This window comes from Cuculus canorus, chromosome 37 (genome assembly GCF_017976375.1).
Source record: "Cuculus canorus isolate bCucCan1 chromosome 37, bCucCan1.pri, whole genome shotgun sequence".
Lineage (NCBI taxonomy): Eukaryota > Metazoa > Chordata > Aves > Cuculiformes > Cuculidae > Cuculus > Cuculus canorus.
The window spans coordinates 814599-835390 of record NC_071437.1 but is presented as its reverse complement, the minus strand read 5'-3'; the positions used below and the strand labels follow the sequence as shown (position 1 = coordinate 835390).

Below are 20792 nucleotides of genomic sequence, written 5' to 3'. Positions count from 1 at the left end.
TGCTCCCCACTCCCCCCTCCCGGCTCCCTGCCCATGCGCATTCGGCACGTCTCGCCCCGCCCTCGCGCTCCCCCTCTTCCCCCCTCCCCTCCGCGCATGCGCAGCGCGGACCCTCCGGCGGCGCGCGCTGCTCCCCCGCCCCCTCGCGCGCAGGAGGCGGAGGAGGAGGAGGAGGAGAAGGGGAGGGAGGAGGGGGAGGAAGGCGCCGCCGCCATTACAGGCCCTGCACCGCCCCGGCAGCCCCCGGCCGCCCCCTCCCCAGCAACCGACCCCGCCGAGCCGGCCATGGCCCCGCCGCCCGCCGCCCCCCGCCTGGGCCGACGCCGCCGTCACGGTAAGGGGAGAGCTGAGGCACCAACGCCCCCCCCCGGGCTGAGACAATGGGGCCGCCCCGCCCCCCCCCCCCCCCCCGGCTGTGGCCTGAGGGGAAGAGGGGGGAGAACCCCCCCCAGACATAATGGGGGGAGAGAGGGGGAGACCCCCCCAGACATAATGGGGAGAGAGGGGGAGACACCCCCCCCAGACATGAGAGGGGAGACCCCCCCAGACATAATGGGGGAAGAGGGGGAGACCCCCCCCAGACATGAGGGGGGAGAGAGGGGAGAACCCCCCAGACATAATGGGGAGAGGGGCGAGACCCCCCCCAGATATAATGGGGAGAGGGGGGAGACCCCCCCCCAGATATAATGGGGAGAGGGGGGGAGACCCCCCCACAGATATAATGGGGAGAGACGGGGAGACCCCCCCACAGACATAATGGGGGAGAGAGGGGGAGACCCCCCCCACAGACATAATGGGGGAGAGAGGGGGAGACCCCCCCCACAGATATAATGGGGGGAGAGGGGGAGACCCCCCAAGACATAATGGGGGGGGGAGACCCCCCCAGGCATGAAGGGGGAGAGAGGGGAGACCCCCCCGGGCATAATGGGGAGAGAGGGGGAGACCCCCCCACAGATTTAATGGGGAGAGGGGGGAGACCCCCCCACAGACATAATGGGGGAGAGAGGGGGAGACCCCCCCAGACATAATGGGGGAGAGACGGGGAGACCCCCCCAGACATAATGGGGGGAGAGGGGGAGACCCCCCCAAGATGTAATGGGGGAGAGAGGGGGGGAGAGAGGGAGGGAGACCCCCCCCAGATATAATGGGGGGAGAGAAGGGGAGACCCCCGCAGATATAATGGGGAGAGAGGGGGGAGACCCCCTCAATCTTAATGGGGGGACGAGGTGGGAACCCCCCCCTCCTTTAAGGGTGGGGGGCAATAGAGGAGACCCCCCTCTTTTAGGGGAGGGGTCTTAGTACAGGAGGACCCCCCCCCGTCTTTAAAATGGGGGTCCTCAACATTAATAGGGGGGAGACCCCCCCTCAACCTTATGGGTGGGGAAAGGAGACCCCTCCCTTCAGCTTGGGGGGGGAAGATCCCCCCCTTTAACATTAATTGAAGGGGGGAGATCCCCCTTAACCTTAATGGGGGGGTGCAAGGGGAGACCCCTCCCCCCCATTTTAAAGGGGGGGTCCAATAGGGGAGGTATCCCCTCCCAGTTTAGGGGTGCGGTGCAGGGAATGGTGACCGCCCCCCACCCTATAGGGGAACCCCCTCCTCCTTTAAGGGTGGGGGGCAATAGAGGAGACCCCCCCCCACTTTTAGGGGAGGGGTCTTAGAACAGGAGGACACCCCCCCACCCCATCTTTTAAATGGGGGTCCAATAGGGGACCCCCAAACCCTCAAGGGAGGGGCATTAGGGAAAGGGGCCCTGGAAGGGGAGACACCCCCCTCACCTTAAAAGGGGCGATTCGGGGGGGGGGACACCCCCCCAAAAAAAAACACCTTAAAAAGAGGAGGTTTGGGGGGGAACCCCACCCCCCAAACCTTAAGGGGGGGGGGGGTCTGGAAGGGGAGACCCCCCCACACCCCCTTTTAAGAGGAGGAGTCCAATATGGGAGACTCCCGCCCCCCCCAAATTTAAGTGGGGGGTCCAGGGCAAGGAGACCCCCCCAAATTTAAGGGGGGGGTCCAGGGCGAGGAGACCCCCCCAAATTCAAAGGGGGGGGTGTCTTGGAAGGGGTCCCCTTTCTCCCTGTTTTGGGGGGGCTGATGCCCTCTGGGTCCCTTCTTTTGTGGGGGGGTGTCAGTCCCCCCAATGCCCCTTATTGAACGGGAGGTGACCCCCCCGTCCCCCCACTTTGGGGCTGTGGTTGACCCCCTCATCCCCTTCTTTTGGGGCGCGCCATCATTGCCTCCCCTTTTTCCTCCCCCCCCCACCCCCCAGCAGGGGCTGAGCCCCAAATCTCCTCCGCAACGGAGGGTTCAATGTGGGTTTTGGGGTGTCCCCCCTTGGATTTGAGGGGGGGGGGGACACACACCCCTCCACGGTTTCCCTTTCCTCCCCCCCCCCCCCCATTCATTTTTCCGAGCGCTCCGGCTTCGTTCCGTCGCCTTTTCCGGTCGGTGCAACCGATGATGAAAAAGCTCCTTTTTCTTCCCTCTCCGGCGTGAGGATTCCGTAGCATCGGCCACTCCGCACCACAATCCTTCGGGATTTCACGGAAGCCACGGCGGCGATTTCCCTCTTGGAGACGGTTTAGTTCGCCGCCGGTAACCGGCGTTGAGTGCCGGCGTTGGGCTCCGCGGGGTTGGAATTGCAAATAGTCGGGATTCCGGGATTTTTTTTTTCACATTTAAGAAACCGCTTTGAAATCCAATTCCAAACCGGCGCGGCGCCGGCGAGGATTCCAGCTCCGGGAATCCCACTGCGTTCCTCAATCCTTCGCCCGCTCCCGGCACAGCTTTGGTCAAACCCATTCCGATTTAACCGCTTGCTCCATCCTCATTCCCTCGGGAAGCTCCGCTTTTCCCGTTGCCGCGCGGTGGTTCCGATATATCCGGCTTTGGGCTCCCTTTGCTCAGCGCCGTAGACACCTCCCAAGTGGCCAAAGCGTCTTCCCAAGTGGTCCATTCCCTCCCAGCGTATCCTCAGCCGCGGCTCCGGGTGGGTTTTCCCTCTGTCCTCGCGGTGCCGGTGAGTTTTGGAGAGATTTGGTGCTTCTCGTTGTGTCGGATAGCGGTTGGGAAGCTCCTCCTTGGCCGGAGCGACGTATCCCGAGTGGAAATGTCTCCCGTGGAGCTTCACCTCTGCCGTCGCCAAGACCGCGGTGGCCTTTCCCGGTGCCGATGGCTGAGGACCTCTTCCCTTGGGAACCGGAAAGCTCTTCCGGTTTCCTTCCATCTTCCTTCCCAGTTGAGCTTTGGGCGGCCATGGAAGGGGATTTATGTTCCAAACCTCGTTAGTCGTTATCTCCAGGGTTGATTTAATTAGGGAGTGTCCGGCTGGGAGACAGCGGCCCGGCCTTGCTCCGATCGGATCCATCCTTTGGCCTCGGCTGAGTTGACTCATTTGGACGTTGCCCCGGTTTGTTTTCTTTGGGAACGCGGTTGGAGTTTGGGCAGTTTGTGTTCCGGGGACAATTCCCGTTGCGTCAGGTGCTTCTGGCGCTGGTGGAACACCGGCAACGGCTCCGGCTCCTCCCTAAATCCTACAATACCGGAAGGGTTTGCGATGGAAGGGACCTCTGAGGCCATCCAGTCCCACTCCTGCCATGGGGACACCTCCCACCGGAGCAGGCGGCTCCAAACCTCATCCGACCTGGCTGGAAGACCTCCAGATATGGGGCAACCACAGCTTCTCGCGGCTGGAGATGTTCTCCAGCTTCTTCGGTCATGGGTTGGGTTGGAAGGGCCTTCCAATCCCATCCAGTTCCACCTCCTGTCGTAGGCAGGGACATCTCCCGCTGGATCCGGTTGCTCCAAGCTCCATCCAACATGGCCTTCAACACCTCCAGGATGGAGCAGTGAGAACTTCCCTGGACAACGCGTTCCAGGATCTCCACACCCTCAGCGTGAAGAATTCCTTCTTGATGTGTCCAATGTCCAATTTCAAGCTGTTCCCCCTTGTCCCTTCTCTCCAGACTCTCGGAAAAAAGCCCCTCCGCAGCTTTCCTGGAGCTCCTTCAGGTTCTGGAAACTGCTCGGAGGTCTCCTCGGAGCCTTCTCCAGGCTGACCAACCCCACCTCTCCCACCGTGGCCTCCAGCGTCCTGAGCCGCGACCAACAGGGGTTCTCCAGCTCTGCTGCACCCTCGGGAGATCCCACCTGGAGCGTCGCGTCCAGTTCTGGAATCTCCACCGGGAGAAGGAGATGGAACTGTTGGAGCGGGTCCAGAGAGGCCCACGAGGACGAGCGGAGAGCTGGAGAAGCTCTGCTGGAGGCCACGGTGGGAGAGGTGGGGTTGGTCAGCCTGGAGAAGGCTCCGAGGAGACCTCCGAGCAGTTGCCAGAACCTGAAGGAGCTCCAGGAAAGCTGCGGAGGGGCTTTTTCCGACAGGAGTGACGGGAGAAGGGGGAACAGCTTCAAATTGGAGGTTGGACATCAAGAAGGAATTCTTCACGCTGAGGGTGTGGAGATCCTGGAACGCGTTGTCCAGGGAAGTTCTCACTGCTCCATCCTGGAGGTGTTGAAGGCCACGTTGGATGGAGCTTGGAGCAACCGGATCCAGCGGGAGATGTCCCAACCCATGGCAGGAGGTGGAACTGGATGGGATTGGAGGTCCCTTCCAACCCATCCCATGTCTCCATGACTGTGTCGTTGGGAACAAAGCCCGATGCTAATTTGGGTGTTAATTAGGAGGCCTTCACCGCTCTTCCCATGAAGGAAAGAGGAGAAACAACAAGGATTGAGGAAACCACGGCACGAGGAGCGGCGTTCCCGGCAAAGCACCGGCAGAAGCCGCGTCGGCAACCGCGAGTCCCATCCTGGGGAACAATCTCCTTCCTCCAAATTGGGCGACGAGTAATTAGTAGAAGTAATTAGAAGCTTGACGGTAGGGAATAATTCCCTGCAGGGAATAACGTATCCTTGGAAGAGCCGAGAGGCTCCGGAAACGCCCAAACTCCTTTGAGTTGAGGTGCGAACGCTGCGTTGTGGCCTCAGGGTCGCGTCGTGGGGTTCCGTTGGGATCACGGATGGATGACGGATGGATGGGATCTATGTGGACTTATGTAAAGCTTCGGATGTGGTCCAAACAAGGTCCTTTTCTAAGCTGGAGTGAGGTGGATTTGATGGATGGACGGTTCGGTGGATGAGAAACCGGTTGGATGGTCGTATTCGGAGAACGGTGGTCAAATGTCTCCAAGTCCGGATGGAGATCCGTGACGAGTGGTGTCCCTCAAGGTCCGAAGCTGTCCCATAGCTTCTCCAAGGATAGAGACAACGACATTGAGTGCACCCTCAGCCCCTGCGGAGGTGACACCGAGCGGAGTGCGGCAGTTGCCACACTGGAAGGACGGAATGGCTTCCAGAGGGACCTGGACACGCTGGAGAAGCTTCTCCAATCCCGGCTGCCGGCTCCAATCCCACCGTTCCACACTTCTCAGGGCTGTAGAAGCCGCTCTTGAGCTTCTTCCACTTGTAGAACCACGGAATCCCGCGGTCTTCTCCTCAGAGCTGCTCCGAATCCCGTCTCCATCCCACCCGGATTCAGGATGGCCCCATCCAGGCGTAGGACCTTACCCTCGGCCTTGTTGAACCTCATGAGGTTCACCCTCTCCCGCTTCTCCGGGCTGTCCGGGTCCCTCCGGATACCACCGACCCCGCGGTGTGGACCCTCCACTTTCACCACCGCCTTCTCTTCCGTTGGCAAAACTCGTGGGATCCGTGGTCCCGAAGGCGTCTCCACCAACGGGATTCGGGTCAGAATTGGCCTTTTTGGGGTCAGAATTGGCCTTTTTGGCTCAGAGATGGAGTTTTGGTTCAGAATTGGTATTTTTGGCGTCAGAAGTTTCCTTTTTGGGTCAGAATTGGCCTTTTGGGGGTCAGAGGTGGCCTTTTTGAGTCAGAATTGGTCTTTTTGGCGTCAGAAGTGGGCTTTTGGGGTCAGAGGTGGCGTTTTGGTTCAGAATTGGTATTTTTGGCGTCAGAAGATTCCTTTTTGGGGACAGAATTGGCCTTTTAGGGTCAGAACAGCCCTTTTTAGGGTCAGGATTGGCCTTTTTGGGTCACAGGTGGCCTTTTTGGTTCAGAATTGGCCTTTTTGGGGTCAGAGGTGGCCTTTTTGCGTCAGAAGTGGCTTTTGGGGGGTCAGAATTGTTTTTTTGGGGTCAGAGATGGCCTTCTGAGGGTCAGAAGTGGCCTTCTTGGAGTCAGAACTGGGCTTTTGGCATTAAAGGTCACGGTTTGGGTTCAGAATTAGCCTTTTTGGGTCAGAGGTGGCATTTTTAGGTCAGAATTGGCCTTTTTGGGGTCAGAATTGGCCTTTTTGGGGTCAGAATTGGTCTTTTTAGGATCAAAATTGGCTTTTTGGGATCAGAATTGGCCTTTTTGGGATCAGAGGTGGCCTTTTTTGGGATCAGAACAGGCCTTTTTGGGGTCAGAATTGGCCTTTTTGGGATCAGAATTGGCCTTTTGGGGGTCAAAATTCTTTTTTTGGGGTCAGAGATGGCCTTTTGAGGGTCAGAAGTGGCCTTCTTGGAGTCAGAACTGGGCTTTTGGCATCAGAGGTCGCATTTTGGGGTCAGAATTAGCCTTTTTGGGTCAGAACGGGCCTTTTTGGGGTCAAAGGTGGCATTTTTGGGTCAGAATTGGCCTTTTTTGGGTCAGAATTGGTCTTTTGGGGGTTAGAGGTGGCCTTTTTGGGTCAGAACAGGCATTCTTGGGTCAGAATTGGCCTTTGGGGGTTCGGAATTGGCCTTTTTTGGGTCAGAGGTGGCCTTTTTTGGGTCAGAGGTGGCCTTTTTGGCTCAGAATTGGCCTTTTTTGGGTCAGAGGTGGCCTTTTTGGCTCAGAATTGGCCTTTTTGGCGTCAGAGGTGGCCTTTTGGGGGTCAGAATTGGCCTTTTCGGGTCAGAGGTGGTCTTTTTAGGATCAGATTTGTTCTTTTTGGGGTCAGAAGTGGCCTTTTGGGGTCAGAAGTGGCCTTTTGGGGGTCAGAATTGGCCTTTTTGGGGGTCAGAGGCTGCAGTCGACGCTCGTTCGGACGCTGCGATCGTCCCACCTTTGCCGTTGCCACCTCACCGGCGTCATTGCCGCCGTTGGAGATCCCACTCTTCCCTTTCCGCGCTGCGACACTGACGCTCCTTTCTTCTTCTCGTAGGGGGAACCGTGGGCCGCCCGACGGCGGGGCCCGGCGAGCACTGACCGCGCAGGATGGGAACGGCGAACGTCACCGCCCCGGCGTCGTCCCGCCTGGCGTGAGAACCGTCCTTCCGCTTCAGCCCGGCGACGTCGATCCTCTCGGAAGCGCTTGATTTGGGACAGGATGTGCGGACGATGATGATGGCGAGGAAGCAAGATGTCCGCGTTCCCACCTATAACGTTAGCGTGGTGGGGCTGTCGGGAACGGAGAAGGAGAAGGGGCAGTGCGGCATCGGCAAATCGTGCCTCTGCAACCGGTTCGTGCGGCCGAGCGCCGACGAGTTCCATTTGGACCACACGTCGGTTCTCAGCACCAGTGACTTTGGAGGAAGAGTGGTCAACAACGACCACTTCCTCTACTGGGGAGAGGTTGGGCGTTCTTTGGAGGACTGCGTGGAGTGCAAAATGCACGTGGTGGAGCAGACGGAGTTCATCGACGACCAAACCTTCCAACCCCACCGCAGTACGGCTTTGCAGCCCTATATCAAGAGGGCGGCCGCCACCAAACTGGCGTCGGCGGAGAAACTCATGTATTTTTGCACCGATCAGTTGGGTTTGGAACAGGACTTTGAGCAGAAACAGATGCCGGAAGGGAAACTGCTGGTGGACGGTTTCCTTCTCTGCATCGACGTCAGTCGAGGGATGAACAGGAACTTTGACGATCAACTCAAATTCGTTTCTAACCTTTACAATCAATTAGCGAAAACGAAAAAACCCATCGTGGTGGTGTTAACGAAGTGCGACGAAGGCGTCGAGCGGTACATTCGGGATGCGCACACCTTTGCCTTAAGCAAGAAGAACCTCCAAGTGGTGGAGACGTCGGCTCGATCCAACGTGAACGTCGACTTGGCCTTCGGCACTTTGGTGCAGCTGCTCGATAAGAGCCGAGGAAAGACCAAAATCATCCCCTACTTCGAGGCTTTGAAGCAGCAAAGCCAACAGATCGCCGCCGCCAAGGACAAGTACGAGTGGCTCGTCAGCCGCATCGTTAAGAACCATAACGAGACGTGGTCCAACGTGAGCCGTAAGATGCAGTCGTCGCCGGAATATCAGGATTACGTCTACCTGGAAGGGACTCAAAAAGCCAAAAAGCTCTTCTTGCAGCACATCCATCGCCTCAAACAAGAGCACATCGAACGTCGGCGGAAGATGTATCTCGCCGTCCTTCCTCAGGCCTTCGAAGCCCTCATCCCGGACCTGGATGAGATCGATCACTTGAGTTACGTCAAAGTGGAGAAGCTCTTGGAGACGAAGACGGACTTCCTGAAGTGGTTTGTTGTCCTGGAGGAGACGCCGTGGGATACCACCGGCCACATCGACAACATGGAGAACGAACGGATTCCTTTCGACCTGATGGAGACCCAACCCGCCGAGCAGCTCTACGAAGCTCACTTGGAGAAACTGAGGAACGAGAGGAAAAGGGCGGAAATGAGAAGAGCTTTCAAAGAAAACTTGGAGACTTCGCCTTTCATCACGCCGGGGAAACCCTGGGAGGAAGCGCGAAGCTTCATCATGAACGAAGACTTCTACATGTGGTTGGAGGAGTCCATTTATATGGACATCTACAGTAAGCACCAAAAACAGATCATCGAGAAGGCAAAGGAGGAGTTCCAGGAGCTGCTCTTGGAGTATTCGGAGCTGTTTTACGAACTGGAACTCGACGCTAAACCCAGCAAAGAAAAAATGGGAGTCATCCAAGAGGTTTTGGGCGAAGAGCAAAGGTTCAAAGCTCTGCAGAAGCTTCAGGCCGAGCGAGACGCCCTCATTTTGAAGCACATCCACTTTGTCTATCACCCAACCAAGGAGACGTGTCCGAGCTGCCCGAACTGCGTTGACTCCAAGATCGAACACCTCATCAGCTCCCGCTTCATCAGACCTTCGGAGCACAACCAGAAGAACTTGTTGTCCGACTCCAACATCGATCGGATCAACCTGGTGATCCTCGGCAAGGACGGTTTGGCGCGCGAGTTGGCCAACGAGATCCGGGCGCTCTGCACCAACGACGACAAATACGTCATCGAAGGGAAAATGTACGAATTATCCCTACGACCCATCGAGGGTAACGTCCGTCTTCCCGTCAACTCCTTCCAGACTCCCACCTTCCAACCCCACGGCTGCCTCTGCCTCTACAATTCCAAGGAATCGCTCTCCTACGTGGTGGAAAGCATCGAGAAGAGCCGCGAGTCGACCATCGGGAGGAGGGAAAACCACTTAATTCACCTCCCGCTGACGCTCATCCTCGTCAACAAGAGAGGGGACACCAGCGGGGAGACGCTGCAGAGCTTGATCCAGCAAGGCCAGCAGATCGCCAGCAAACTGCAGTGCGTCTTCTTGGATCCGGCGTCGGCCGGCATCGGCTACGGCCGGAACATCAACGAGAAGCAGATCAGCCAAGTCTTGAAGGGTCTACTGGACTCGAAACGCAACTTAAACCTCGTCAGCTCCACCTCCAGCATCAAAGAGCTGACGGACGTCGACCTTCGCGTCGTGATGTGTTTGATGTGTGGAGATCCCTTCAACGCCGATGACATCCTCCAACCCATCCTGCAGTGCCAGAGCTACAAAGCAGCGCAGTGCGGCGGCAGCGGCAGCTCCGTCCTCCTGGAATTGGCCGTCGGTCCTCACCGGAGACGCGTGGAGCTCTCCCTCCTTTCCTACCATTCGTCTTTTAGCGTTCGGAAGAGCCGCCTCGTCCACGGTTATATCGTCTTCTACTCGGCCAAACGCAAAGCCTCGTTGGCCATGTTGCGAGCTTTTCTCTGCGAAGTACAGGACATCGTCCCCATCCAAGTGGTGGCGTTGACCGACGCTTCCGTCGATATCCTCGACAACGATTTGAGCCGAGAGCAGCTCACCGAAGGCGAGGAGATCGCCCAGGAGATCGACGGCAAGTTCACCGCCATCCCTTGCAGCCAACCTCAACACAAGCTGGAGCTCTTCCACTCTTTCTTTAAGGAAGCGGTGGAGAAAAAAACCATCATCGAAGCCACCCACATGTACGACAACGTGGCCGAAGGCTGTAGCACCACCGAGGAGGTGTTCAACTCGCCGCGAGCCGGTTCTCCGCTGTGTAACTCCAACCTTCAAGACTCGGAGGAAGACGTAGAACCTCCGAGTTACAGCCCTTTACGAGAGGAGCCGTGCGTCCCCGCGTTGCCCAAGGACCACTCGAAGCTTTCCATGGAGCTGGAAGGGAACGACGGTTTGTCCTTCATCTCCGTCATGAGCACTTTTGAAAGCAAACTCAACAACAAAGTGCCTCCTCCGGTGAAGCCGAAGCCACCGGTTCATTTCGACATCACCAAGGGCGATTTGTCCTACTTAGAGCAAAGCCACCGCGACGGCCAAAGGAAGTCCATGTCCACGAGTAGTTGGTTACCCGCCGATTGTTTCGATCCTTCCGATTACGCCGAACCTATGGACGCTGTGGTCAAACCCAGAAACGAAGAGGAGAACATCTACTCGGTGCCTCACGACAGCACTCAGGGCAAAATCATCACCATCCGGAACATCAACAAAACCCAATCCAACGGGAGCGGCAACGGCTCCGACAGCGAAATGGACACCAGTTCCTTAGAACGAGGCCGGAAGGTATCAACCGTAACCAAACCCGTCCTTTACCGGGCGCGGTGTACGCGGTTGGGAAGGTTCGCCACTTACCGCACCAGTTTCAGCGTCGGCAGCGACGATGAGTTGGGTCCCATCCGTAAGAAAGAAGAAGACCAAACGTCGCAGGGGTACAAAGGCGACGGCGCCGTTATCCCCTACGAATCGGCCGACGGCGAAGACCCGCGAAGGAGGAACATCCTGCGCAGCCTCAGGAGGACCACCAAGGTGGGTTGGGGAGGGAGCCACGCCTTCTGGGCAAAGCCACGGGATGCCGCCAGCGGGGCTGCCGCGTCCTCGGGGTCGTGGGTTCCGTGTCCTCATGGTCGTGGGTTCCGTGTCCTCGTGATTTCCATGTCCTCGTGGTTGTGGTTTCCATGTCGTCATGGTTTCCATGTCGTCATGGTGGTGGTTTCCATTTCCTCGTGGTCAAGGTTTCCATGTCCTCATGGTTTCCGTGTCCTCATGGTTTTTGTTTCTGTGTCCTCGTGGTTTCCATGTCCTCATGGTCGTGGTTTCCATGACCTCATGGTTTCCATGACCTCGTGGTTTCCATAACCTCGTGGTCATGGTTTCTGCGTCCTTGTGGTTTCCATGTCCTCATGGTTTCTATGTCCTCATGGTCGTGGTTTCCATGTCCTCGTGGTTTCCATGTCCTCGTGGTTTCCATGTCCTCGTGGTTTCCATGTCCTCGTGGTTTCCATGTCCTCGTGGTTTCCACGTCCTCGTGGTTTCCACGTCCTCATGGTTTCTCTGTCCACGTCCCCGTGGTCTCCACGTCCCCGTGGTCTCCACGTCCCCGTGGTCTCCACGTCCCCGTGGTCTCCACGTCCCCGTGGTCTCCACGTCCCCGTGGTCTCCACGTCCCCGTGGTCTCCACGTCCCCGTGGTCTCCACGTCCCCGTGGTCACAGTTTCCATGTCCTCCTGGTTTCTGTGTCCTCATGGTCATGCTTTCCACATCCTTGTGGTCGTGGTTTCCATGTCCTTGTGCTCCTCATGGTTTCCATGTCCTCGTGGTTTCCATGTCCTCATGGTTTCCACGTCCTTGTGGTCGTGGTTTCTGTGTCCATGTGGTTGTGGTTTCCATGCCCTCGTGGTGGTGGTTTCAGTGTCCTCGTGGTCGTGGTTTCTGTGTCCTTGTGGTCATGGTTTCCGTGTCCTCATGATCGTGGTTTCCGTGTCCTCATGGTCGTGGTTTCCTTGTGGTTTCCTCGTGGTTTCCGTGTCCTCATCTCTCCGTTGTCCTTTACCGTTGTTTCCACCCTTCGGCTCCACCGGTTTTGTCCAACGTTCTCCCACAAAAGCTCTTTCCGTCTTTGGAAGTTGATTCTCGGCGTAGGGTTGACCGAAGCGTTGGGATGTGCTCTCCGTCCACGTTGGAAGCGCTCGTGAACGCGGGGAAGAACCCGTGATCCGGCGCGGGAGGAGCTGCGGCAGCGCAGGGCCGTAATGGGGGCAGAAACGGCCATTTTGGGGTCAGAATTGGCCTTTTGGGGTCAGAGTTGGCCTTTTTGGGGTCAGAGTTGGCCTTTTGGGGTTTAGAGGTGGCCTTTTGGGGTCAAAATTGGCCTTTTTGAGTCAGAATTGTCCTCTCAACTTCTCTTCCCGGGAGAGGTTCTTCAGCTCTCAGGTGCTCTTCTGGATCTGCTCCAACACCTCCTTCTCCCGTTGGAGCTTCCAGAACTGGACACGGGGTTCCAGGTGGAGCCTCACGTTCTCCATTCCCACCACCACATCCTTCTCCTCAAAGCTTCTCCCAATCCGGTCTCCGCCCAACGTGGATTTGGGATCTCCCCAACGTGTAGGACGTTGCCTTTGGTCTTGGGGAGGTTCGTGGGGTCCAACTTCTCCAACTTGGCCACATCCCTCTGGATTCCACCTTCACCTTCTTCCAATGGGATCAATCTCCATCCCTTGGAATCAAGAAGAAAGCTTCGGAATTAAGAATGAAGCGCTTGGATCAACGGCAACGCCTGAATCCGAGGCCTTTTCCGGCTCTCTCCAAGGCTGTGGATGACCTCCAGGGTTCTCCAGGAGGGTTCTCCAAACCAAATCCAACCCAAGTGGGAATTCATCCGGGCAAAGAGGTGGCGGTGGTTCGGGCTTTGCTCTTCCGGTGGTCCAGGAGTCCATCAGGACGTTCTCCGATGGGTGGTCTTGGGCCGGAGATCCATCCGGAATCAAGGTTGCGGGGATGAAGCTTTTGAGATCCCACCTCCCCGTTCTCCGGGTGGGAACGGGGCGAGACGCGGCTCCCGAGTGTCTCAAACGGGAACGGGTGGAATGATTCCTTCTCCTCTTCTTCTTCCGGCAGAAACCAAAGCCCAAACCTCGGCCGTCCATCACCAAAACCACGTGGGAGAGCAACTATTTCGGAGTCCCTTTGGCCAACGTGGTGACTTTGGAGAAACCCATTCCCATCTTCATCGAACGCTGCATCGAATACATCGAAGCGACGGGTAAGCGACCGCCGGCGCCACAATGAACTCCGCCTTTGTCTTCCCAACGGCGCTTTCATGGGATCATGGGATGGGGTGGGTTGGAAGGGACCTCTTGAGGTCATCCAGATCCATGGGGACACCTCCTTCTCATCCAAGTTGGCTGGAAGACCTCCAGATAGGGGGCAACCACAGCTTCTCGTGGCTGGAGATGTTCTCCAGCGTCTTCTGTCATGGGATGGGTTGGAAGGGACCTCCAATCCCATCCAGTTCCACCTCCTGCCATGGGTTGGGACATCTCCCGCTGGATCCGGTTGCTCCAAGCTCCATCCAACGTGGCCTTCAACACCTCCAGGATGGAGCAGTGAGAACTTCCCTGGACAACGCGTTCCAGGATCTCCACACCCTCAGCGTGAAGAATTCCTTCTTGATGTCCAATTTGAAGCAGTTCCCCCTTCTCCCGTTACTCCCGTCGGAAAAAGCCCCTCCACAGCTTTCCTGGAGCTCCTTCAGGTTCTGGCAACTGCTCGGAGGTCTCCTCGGAGCCTTCTCCAGGCTGACCAACCCCACCTCTCCCACCGTGGCCTCCAGCAGAGCTTCTCCAGCTCTCCGCTCATCCTCGTGGGCCTCTCTGGACCCGCTCCAACAGTTCCATCTCCTTCTCCCGGTGGAGATTCCAGAACTGGACGCGACGCTCCAGGTGGGATCTCCCGAGGATGCAGCAGAGCTGGAGAACCCCCTGTTGGCCGCACGGCTTTGGTTGCGGAGGGGCTTTTTCCGACAGGAGAGACGGGAGAAGGGGGAACAGCTTCAAATTGGACATTGGACATCAAGAAGGACTTCTTCACGCTGAGGGTGTGGAGATCCTGGAACGCGTTGTCCAGGGAAGTTCTCACTGCTCCATCCTGGAGGTGTTGAAGGCCACGTTGGATGGAGCTTGGAGCAACCGGATCCAGTGGGAGATGTCCCTGCCTATGACAGGAGGTGGAACTGGATGGGATTGGAAGGCCCCTCCAACCCAACCCATGACCGAAGAAGCTGGAGAACATCTCCAGCCGCGAGAAGCTGTGGTGGCCCCATATCTGCGGAGCTTTTCCTCCATCCCCCCCACCGCGTCCTTCTCCTCAGAGCTCCTCCCAATCCATTCTCCACCCAACATGGATTTGGGATCGCCCCAACCCACCGCGTAGGACCTCCCTTTTGGTCCTTCTTGAACCTCACGAGGTTCCCGCGGGAGATCAGGAGGGAGAAATTCCAATCGAATTCGTTTTGACCTCAGCGTTAATTGTTGGAATTTCTCCTGATGGAATTCAACAAAGTCCTGGTGGTGTTCCGCTACTCAAAGGAACCACCGACCCACGGCTCAACGGCTCCGCTCTGGGACGGCCCAAAGGGGCGGAATGTCTCGGAGGGGGCGGGAATTGGGCATTTAAAGCCTCAATGTTGAATCCTCTTCTTCTTTCTTTCTCTTTCTTCTCCTTTTCCTCCTCCTCCTTTTCCTCCTCCTCCTTTTCCTCCTCCTCCTTTTCCTCCTCCTCCTTTTCCTCCTCCTCCTTTTCCTCCTCCTCCTCTTTCCTCTCCTCCTCTTTCCTCTCCCCCTCTTTCCTCTCCCCCTCTTTCCTCTCCCCCTCTTTCCTCTCCCCCTCTTTCCTCTCCCCCTCTTTCCTCTCCCCCTCTTTCCTCTCCCCCTCTTTCCTCTCCCCCTCTTTCCTCTCCCCCTCTTTCCTCTCCCCCTCTTTCCTCTCCCCCTCTTTCCTCTCCCCCTCTTTCCTCTCCCCCTCTTTCCTCTCCCCCTCTTTCCTCTCCCCCTCTTTCCTCTCCCCCTCTTTCCTCTCCCCCTCTTTCCTCTCCCCCTCTTTCCTCTCCCCCTCTTTCCTCTCCCCCTCTTTCCTCTCCCCCTCTTTCCTCTCCCCCTCTTTCCTCTCCCCCTCTTTCCTCTCCCCCTCTTTCCTCTCCCCCTCTTTCCTCTCCCCCTCTTTCCTCTCCCCCTCTTTCCTCTCCCCCTCTTTCCTCTCCCCCTCTTTCCTCTCCCCCTCTTTCCTCTCCTCCTCTCCAGGACTGAGCACTGAGGGCATCTACCGCGTGAGCGGCAACAAGTCGGAGATGGAGAGCCTACAGCGCCAGTTCGACCAGGGTAACCCTCCACCCCAAGAATTCCTCCTTTTCCCACATCCCACCACCACCACCACTCCCGCGGCCTTTCCAGGTTGTCCACACTGAAACCTACTTGGTTTGACGACCCGGAGAAGCCCAACGTGGTGGTGGCACTCCAGATTTCATGGTGGTTTCTCCAGTTTGGTGCCATCTCTCGGCTTCCAAACGTTGACTTTTGGACATCTGAGTCAACATCTCGGGGTTGGGGGTTCTGCTGGTGGGGGAAGACGGAACCCCTTCGCGGCGTAACCGGGACCTTCTGTCCCTCAGACCACGGGTTGGACCTGGCCGAGAAGGACTTCACCGTCAACACGGTGGCCGGCGCCATGAAGAGCTTCTTCTCCGAACTGCCGGAGCCGCTCGTTCCCTACTCCATGCAGGTGGAGTTGGTGGAGGCCCACAGTGAGTGCCACCTCCTGCCCCGGCCCAGCCCTTAGGCCCTCGCTAATTAAGCTCAATTAACGAGGCCACCTGCATTCATCCCAGAAGATCCCATTTGTGGGCTCCACTCCCTATAAATTCCCACCCCACCAACTCCTTTCCGCTCCGTCTCGTTAACGCATCCCATAAAATCCCAGCTTTGGGCTCCTCTCCTCATTAATTCCCACCCTAAAAGCTCATTTGCATAAGACCTTATTAATTCATCCCATAAAATCCCATTTTTGGGCTCCTCTCCTCATTAATTCCCACCCTAAAAGCTCATTTGCATGTGGCCTCGTTAACTCATCCCATAAAATCCCATTTTTGGGCTCTTCTCCTCATTAATTCCCACCCTCCCAGCTCATTTGCATAAGACCTCATTAATTCATTCCATAAAATCCCATTTTGGGGCTCCTCTCCTCATTAATTCCCTCCCTAAAAGTTCATTTGTGCGCAGTCTCGTTAACTTATCCCATAAAATCCCATTTTTGGGCTCCTCACCTCATTAATTCCCACCCTAAAAGCTCATTTGCATAAGGCCTCGTTAACTCATCCCATCAAATCCCATTTTGGGGCTCCTCTCTCCGTTAATTTTCCCCCCGTTCGTTACCTGGAGGTCCCTTTTCTCTCTCTCCGTTCGTTTCTTCTCGACTCCCTCTTTCCGTTCCGGCAGAGATTAACGATCGGGATCAGAAACTTCAAGCGCTCCGTGAAGTTCTCCGGAAATTCCCGAAGGAAAATTACGACGTCTTTAAATACGTCATTGGGCACTTAAATAAGTAAGTTTGGGACCTCCTGAGATCTCGGGGGGGCTTTGAGGAACCCCAAAATCCACCCGGAAAACATTCCCGGAGAACCCTTTGAGGGGATCTCAACAGCTTCGTGGAAGCACCGAATCCATAAAGGTGGAGAAGACCTCAACTCCTCCTGTTGGGACCTCCGACCTGTCCCGAATCTCCTTCCCACCACATCCCAGTTTGACCCTCTCGGGGCCCTCCGGTGACCCCTCGATGGGATCCAACTCAATCGCAGAGCACCAGTTGGAATTCCCGGTGCTCCCAGTTTGCATTCCCAGTGCTCCCAGTTGCCCTTCCAGACCCCAATTTGCCCCAAATCTCCTCTCTCCCATCCCAGTTTGACCAGTTGGGCCCCAAAGCCCTTCCCAGTGCCCTCAACTGCCTCCCAGTTTGCATTCCCAGTGCTCCCAGTTGCCCTTTCAGACACCAATTTGCCCAAATTTCTCCTCTCTCCATCCTCTCCTCCATCATTCTCTCCATCTCCTCATCCTCTCTCCTTCCATCTTCTCTCCTTCCATCTTCTCTCCTTCCATCTTCTCTCCTTCCATCTTCTCTCCTTCCATCTTCTCTCCTTCCATCTTCTCTCCTTCCATCTTCTCTCCATCCTCTTTCATCTTCTCCTCCATCTTCTCCTCCATCTTCTCCATCTCCTCCATCCTTTCTCCTTCTCCTCCATCCTCTTTCCATCCTCTCTATCCTCTCCTCCATCGTCTCTCCCTCCTCTCTCCCTCCTCTCTCCCTCCTCTCTCCCTCCTCTCTCCCTCCTCTCCCCATCCTCTCTCCATCTTCTCCATCTTCTCCTCCGTCTTCTCCTCCGTCTTCTCCTCCGTCTTCTCCTCCGTCTTCTCCTCCGTCTTCTCCTCCGTCTTCTCCTCCGTCTTCTCCTCCGTCTTCTCCTCGTCCTCTCTCCGTCCTCTCTCCATCTCCTCCATCCTCTCTCAATCCTCTCCATCTTCTCTTCCGTCTTCTCCTCTGTCTTCTCCTCCGTCTTGTCCTCCACCCTCTCCATCCTCCATCTCCTCCATTCTCTCCATCTCCTCCACCTCTCTCCGTCCTCTCCTCTGTCTTCTCCTCCGTCTTGTCCTCCACCCTCTCCATCCTCCATCTCCTCCACCTCTCTCCGTCCTCTCTCCGTCCTCTCCTCCGTCTTCTCCTCAGGGTCAGCCACAACCACCGGGTGAACCTCATGACCAGCGAGAACCTCTCCATCTGCTTTTGGCCCACGTTGATGCGTCCGGATTTCAGCACGATGGACGCTCTCACCGCCACGCGAACCTATCAGACAATCATCGAACTCTTCATCCAACAGTGCCCCTTCTTTTTCTACAACCGTCCCCTCCTCGACGCTCCCGGCGCCGTTCCGGCCTCTCCGGCGCCCGCTCTTCCCACCGCCTCTTTCCTCCCCTCCACGACGGCTCCACCGTCTCCTCCTCCGCGGACGCCGTCGCCGCCATCTCCCGTCCAACCGACGCTCCTCGACGAGCAACACCCGCTGTGAGACGGACAACGGAGACATCCCACCGGCACGGCCGACGGAGATGGCCGACGAGCTCCGGGGCTTGGGCTCTCCCGCTCCGGCGCAGCCAACGCCGACCGGAGGGCCCCGAGAGGACCTTTTGTGGATTGGGAGATGAGGAGCGGAGCTGCTGGACCCGCGTGCCGGGACGCTCCGTAGGGTGGACGCCTCTCCGGCTGCTCCTGGACTTTTCGGCTCGGCCGTGGTGCCACCAGAACATCCCCCCCGGCGTCCCATGGGATGTGGCAGCATCTGAGGTTCATCCATTGTGGTCCACTATGGCCTGAGGTTCATCTGCCATGGCCTGAAGTTCACCCAACATGGTCCACCGTGGCCTGAGGTTCACCCAACGTGGTCCACCATGGCCTGAGGTTCAACATTGTGGTCCACCATGGTCTGAGGTTCAACATTGTGGTCCACCATGGTCAGAGGTTCACCCAATGTCGTCTACCATGGCCTGAGGTTCATCCAACGTGGCCTGAGGCTCATCCATTGTGGTCCACCATGGCCTGAGGTTCTTCCATCATGGTCCACAATGGCCTGAGGCGCATCCACCATAGCCTGAGGCTCATCCATTGTGGTCCAACATGGCCTGTGGTTCTTCCATTGTGGTCCACCATGGCCTGAGGCTCATCCATGGTGGTCCATCATGGCCTGAGGTTCACCCAACATGGTCCAACATGGCCTGAGGTTCATCCATTGTGGTCCACCATGGCCTGAGGCTCATCCAACGTGGTCCACCATGGCCTTAAGTTCACCCAATGTGGTCCACCATGGCCTGAGGCTCATCTGCAGTGGTCCACCATGGCCTGAGGCTCATCCGCAGTGGTCCACCATGGCCTGAGGCTCATCCGCAGTGGTCCACCATGGCCTGAGGCTCATCCGCAGTGGTCCACCATGGCCTGAGGCTCATCCGCAGTGGTCCACCATGGCCTGAGGCTCATCCGCGGTGGTCCACCATGGCCTGAGGTTCCCCCGTTGTGGTCCAGTGTGACGTGAGGCTCCTCTGGCACATTCCAAGACTCCTGGGCGATGGGCTGAGGCTCCTCCCCGACCCCCCGGAGCATCCCCAGACTCCTCGGCCCATCTGAGGCCACGCGAAGCCTCCTGAGACTCCCCCGCCACATCCCGAGGCTCTCCGGGACCTCCTGGCGGCTGCGTGAAGCACTTGGCGCCTCTTGGATCTCCCGCTCCGACCCCACTTCGGGGATTTCTGCTGATTTTTGGGGGGTTTCTTTGGGATAAGAAAAGCGGATTTTGGCTGCGGCGAAACGGAACCCCCGACCGCGCCCCCCTCCCAGTATTCCCAGTATCCGCCGGGGGCTCCGAACTGGTTTCTCACGGTACCGCCGGGGGCGCAGAGAGGCTCCCGACGCCCCTCCCGCCTCTCTTCGCACTTTAAAGACGCCCCAAAACTCCCCTCCCGGTAACAAAAAGAGCCCCAAAGTGCCCCCCGGGAGCTCCTTCCGTCCCCCAAAATCCATCGGGAAGGGTTCGGCGTTACCACGGTTCCTCCTGGTTTGGGTTTGAAAGTGGAAGGGGGGGAGCGGGAGGGGGGATTGGATCAAAGTGGGGGGAAAAGAAGGAAAAAAATAGAAGGAAAAAGAGTGGAAAAGGAGGAGAAAAAGTGAAAAAGAAAAAGGAACAAAAAAAAAAAGGAAAAGTTGAAAAAGGAGGAAAAAAGTGTAAAAGAAAAAAACAAAAAAAAAGGGAAGAATGAAAAAGGAAAAAAGTGAAAAAGAAAAAAAAGAAGGAAAAACAGTGGAAAAGAAGAAAAAAATGGAAAAAGAAGGGAAAAAGTGAAGAATAAAAATGTGAAAAAGAAGGAAAAAAGTGAAAAAGAAGGAAAATTGTGAAAAGGAAAATCAGAAGAAAAGAAAAAGGGGAAAAAACAAAAGCGGAAAAAAAAGGAGAAAAAAAACAGAAAAGGAGAAAAACACAAAAAGAAGGAGAAAAATCGAAGAAGGAAAAACAGAAAAGGAGGAAAAAATATACCCTCAGCGCCCCCAGTTCTCGCCGAGGAAAAGGGTTTTGTGTTAAAAAAGGGGATTTTGGAGCATTTTGGTGCGGACGGAGGAGCCTCCGGGGGGTTCTTCAGTGCTGCCCAAGGATTTGGGGCCAAAAAAGCCCAATTTGGGGGCAAAAAAGGTCCAATTTGGGGCAAAAAAGGGCTCAATTGGGGCAGAAAAGGCTCAATTGGGGCCTAAAAGGGTCAATTGGGGCCTAAAAGGCTCAGTTGAGGCCTAAAAGGCTCAGTTGGGGCCTAAAAGGGTGGAGTGGGGCCTAAAAGGGCCAATTGGGGCCTAAAAGGGCGGAGTGGGGCCAGAAAGGCCCAATTTGGGTCAAAAAAGGGCCAATTTGGGGCCAAAAAGGCCCAATTGGGGCCAAAAAGGGCCAATTTGGGGCCAAAAAGGGCCGAGTGGGGCCGGGTCAGGGGTCGCCGGAGCCGCTGCGGTTTGGGGGGATTTGGGGCTCCCGACGGGGTCGGATCGTCCCATCGGAGCCGTCGGAGCGTCGGGAAAAGGACGTAAATTATTGGGAAAGAGGAAAAGGTGAGGCCTCGCCCCTCCCCCCCCCCCCCTGTACAGTAAAAACCCTCCAAGAGCCTCTGAGAGACCCGAGTGAGAGCACTGCCGACTGGGAGCAAACTGGGAGCCACTGGGAACAGACTGG

General features: G+C 56.8%; 1 protein-coding gene across 1 annotated transcript; it reads left to right on the top strand.

The window, feature by feature from the left end:
* Positions 1-168: 168 nt before the first annotated feature.
* On the top strand, positions 169-18101 carry ARHGAP35 (Rho GTPase activating protein 35). The gene is made up of 7 exons (XM_054052838.1): positions 169-334; positions 7146-11020; positions 13109-13253; positions 15289-15366; positions 15657-15788; positions 16480-16585; positions 17762-18101. The coding sequence occupies exons 2-7, from the start codon at positions 7322-7324 to the stop codon at positions 18099-18101; spliced, it is 4500 nt and encodes a 1499-aa protein (XP_053908813.1). The 5' UTR covers positions 169-334; positions 7146-7321.
* Positions 18102-20792: the final 2691 nt, after the last annotated feature.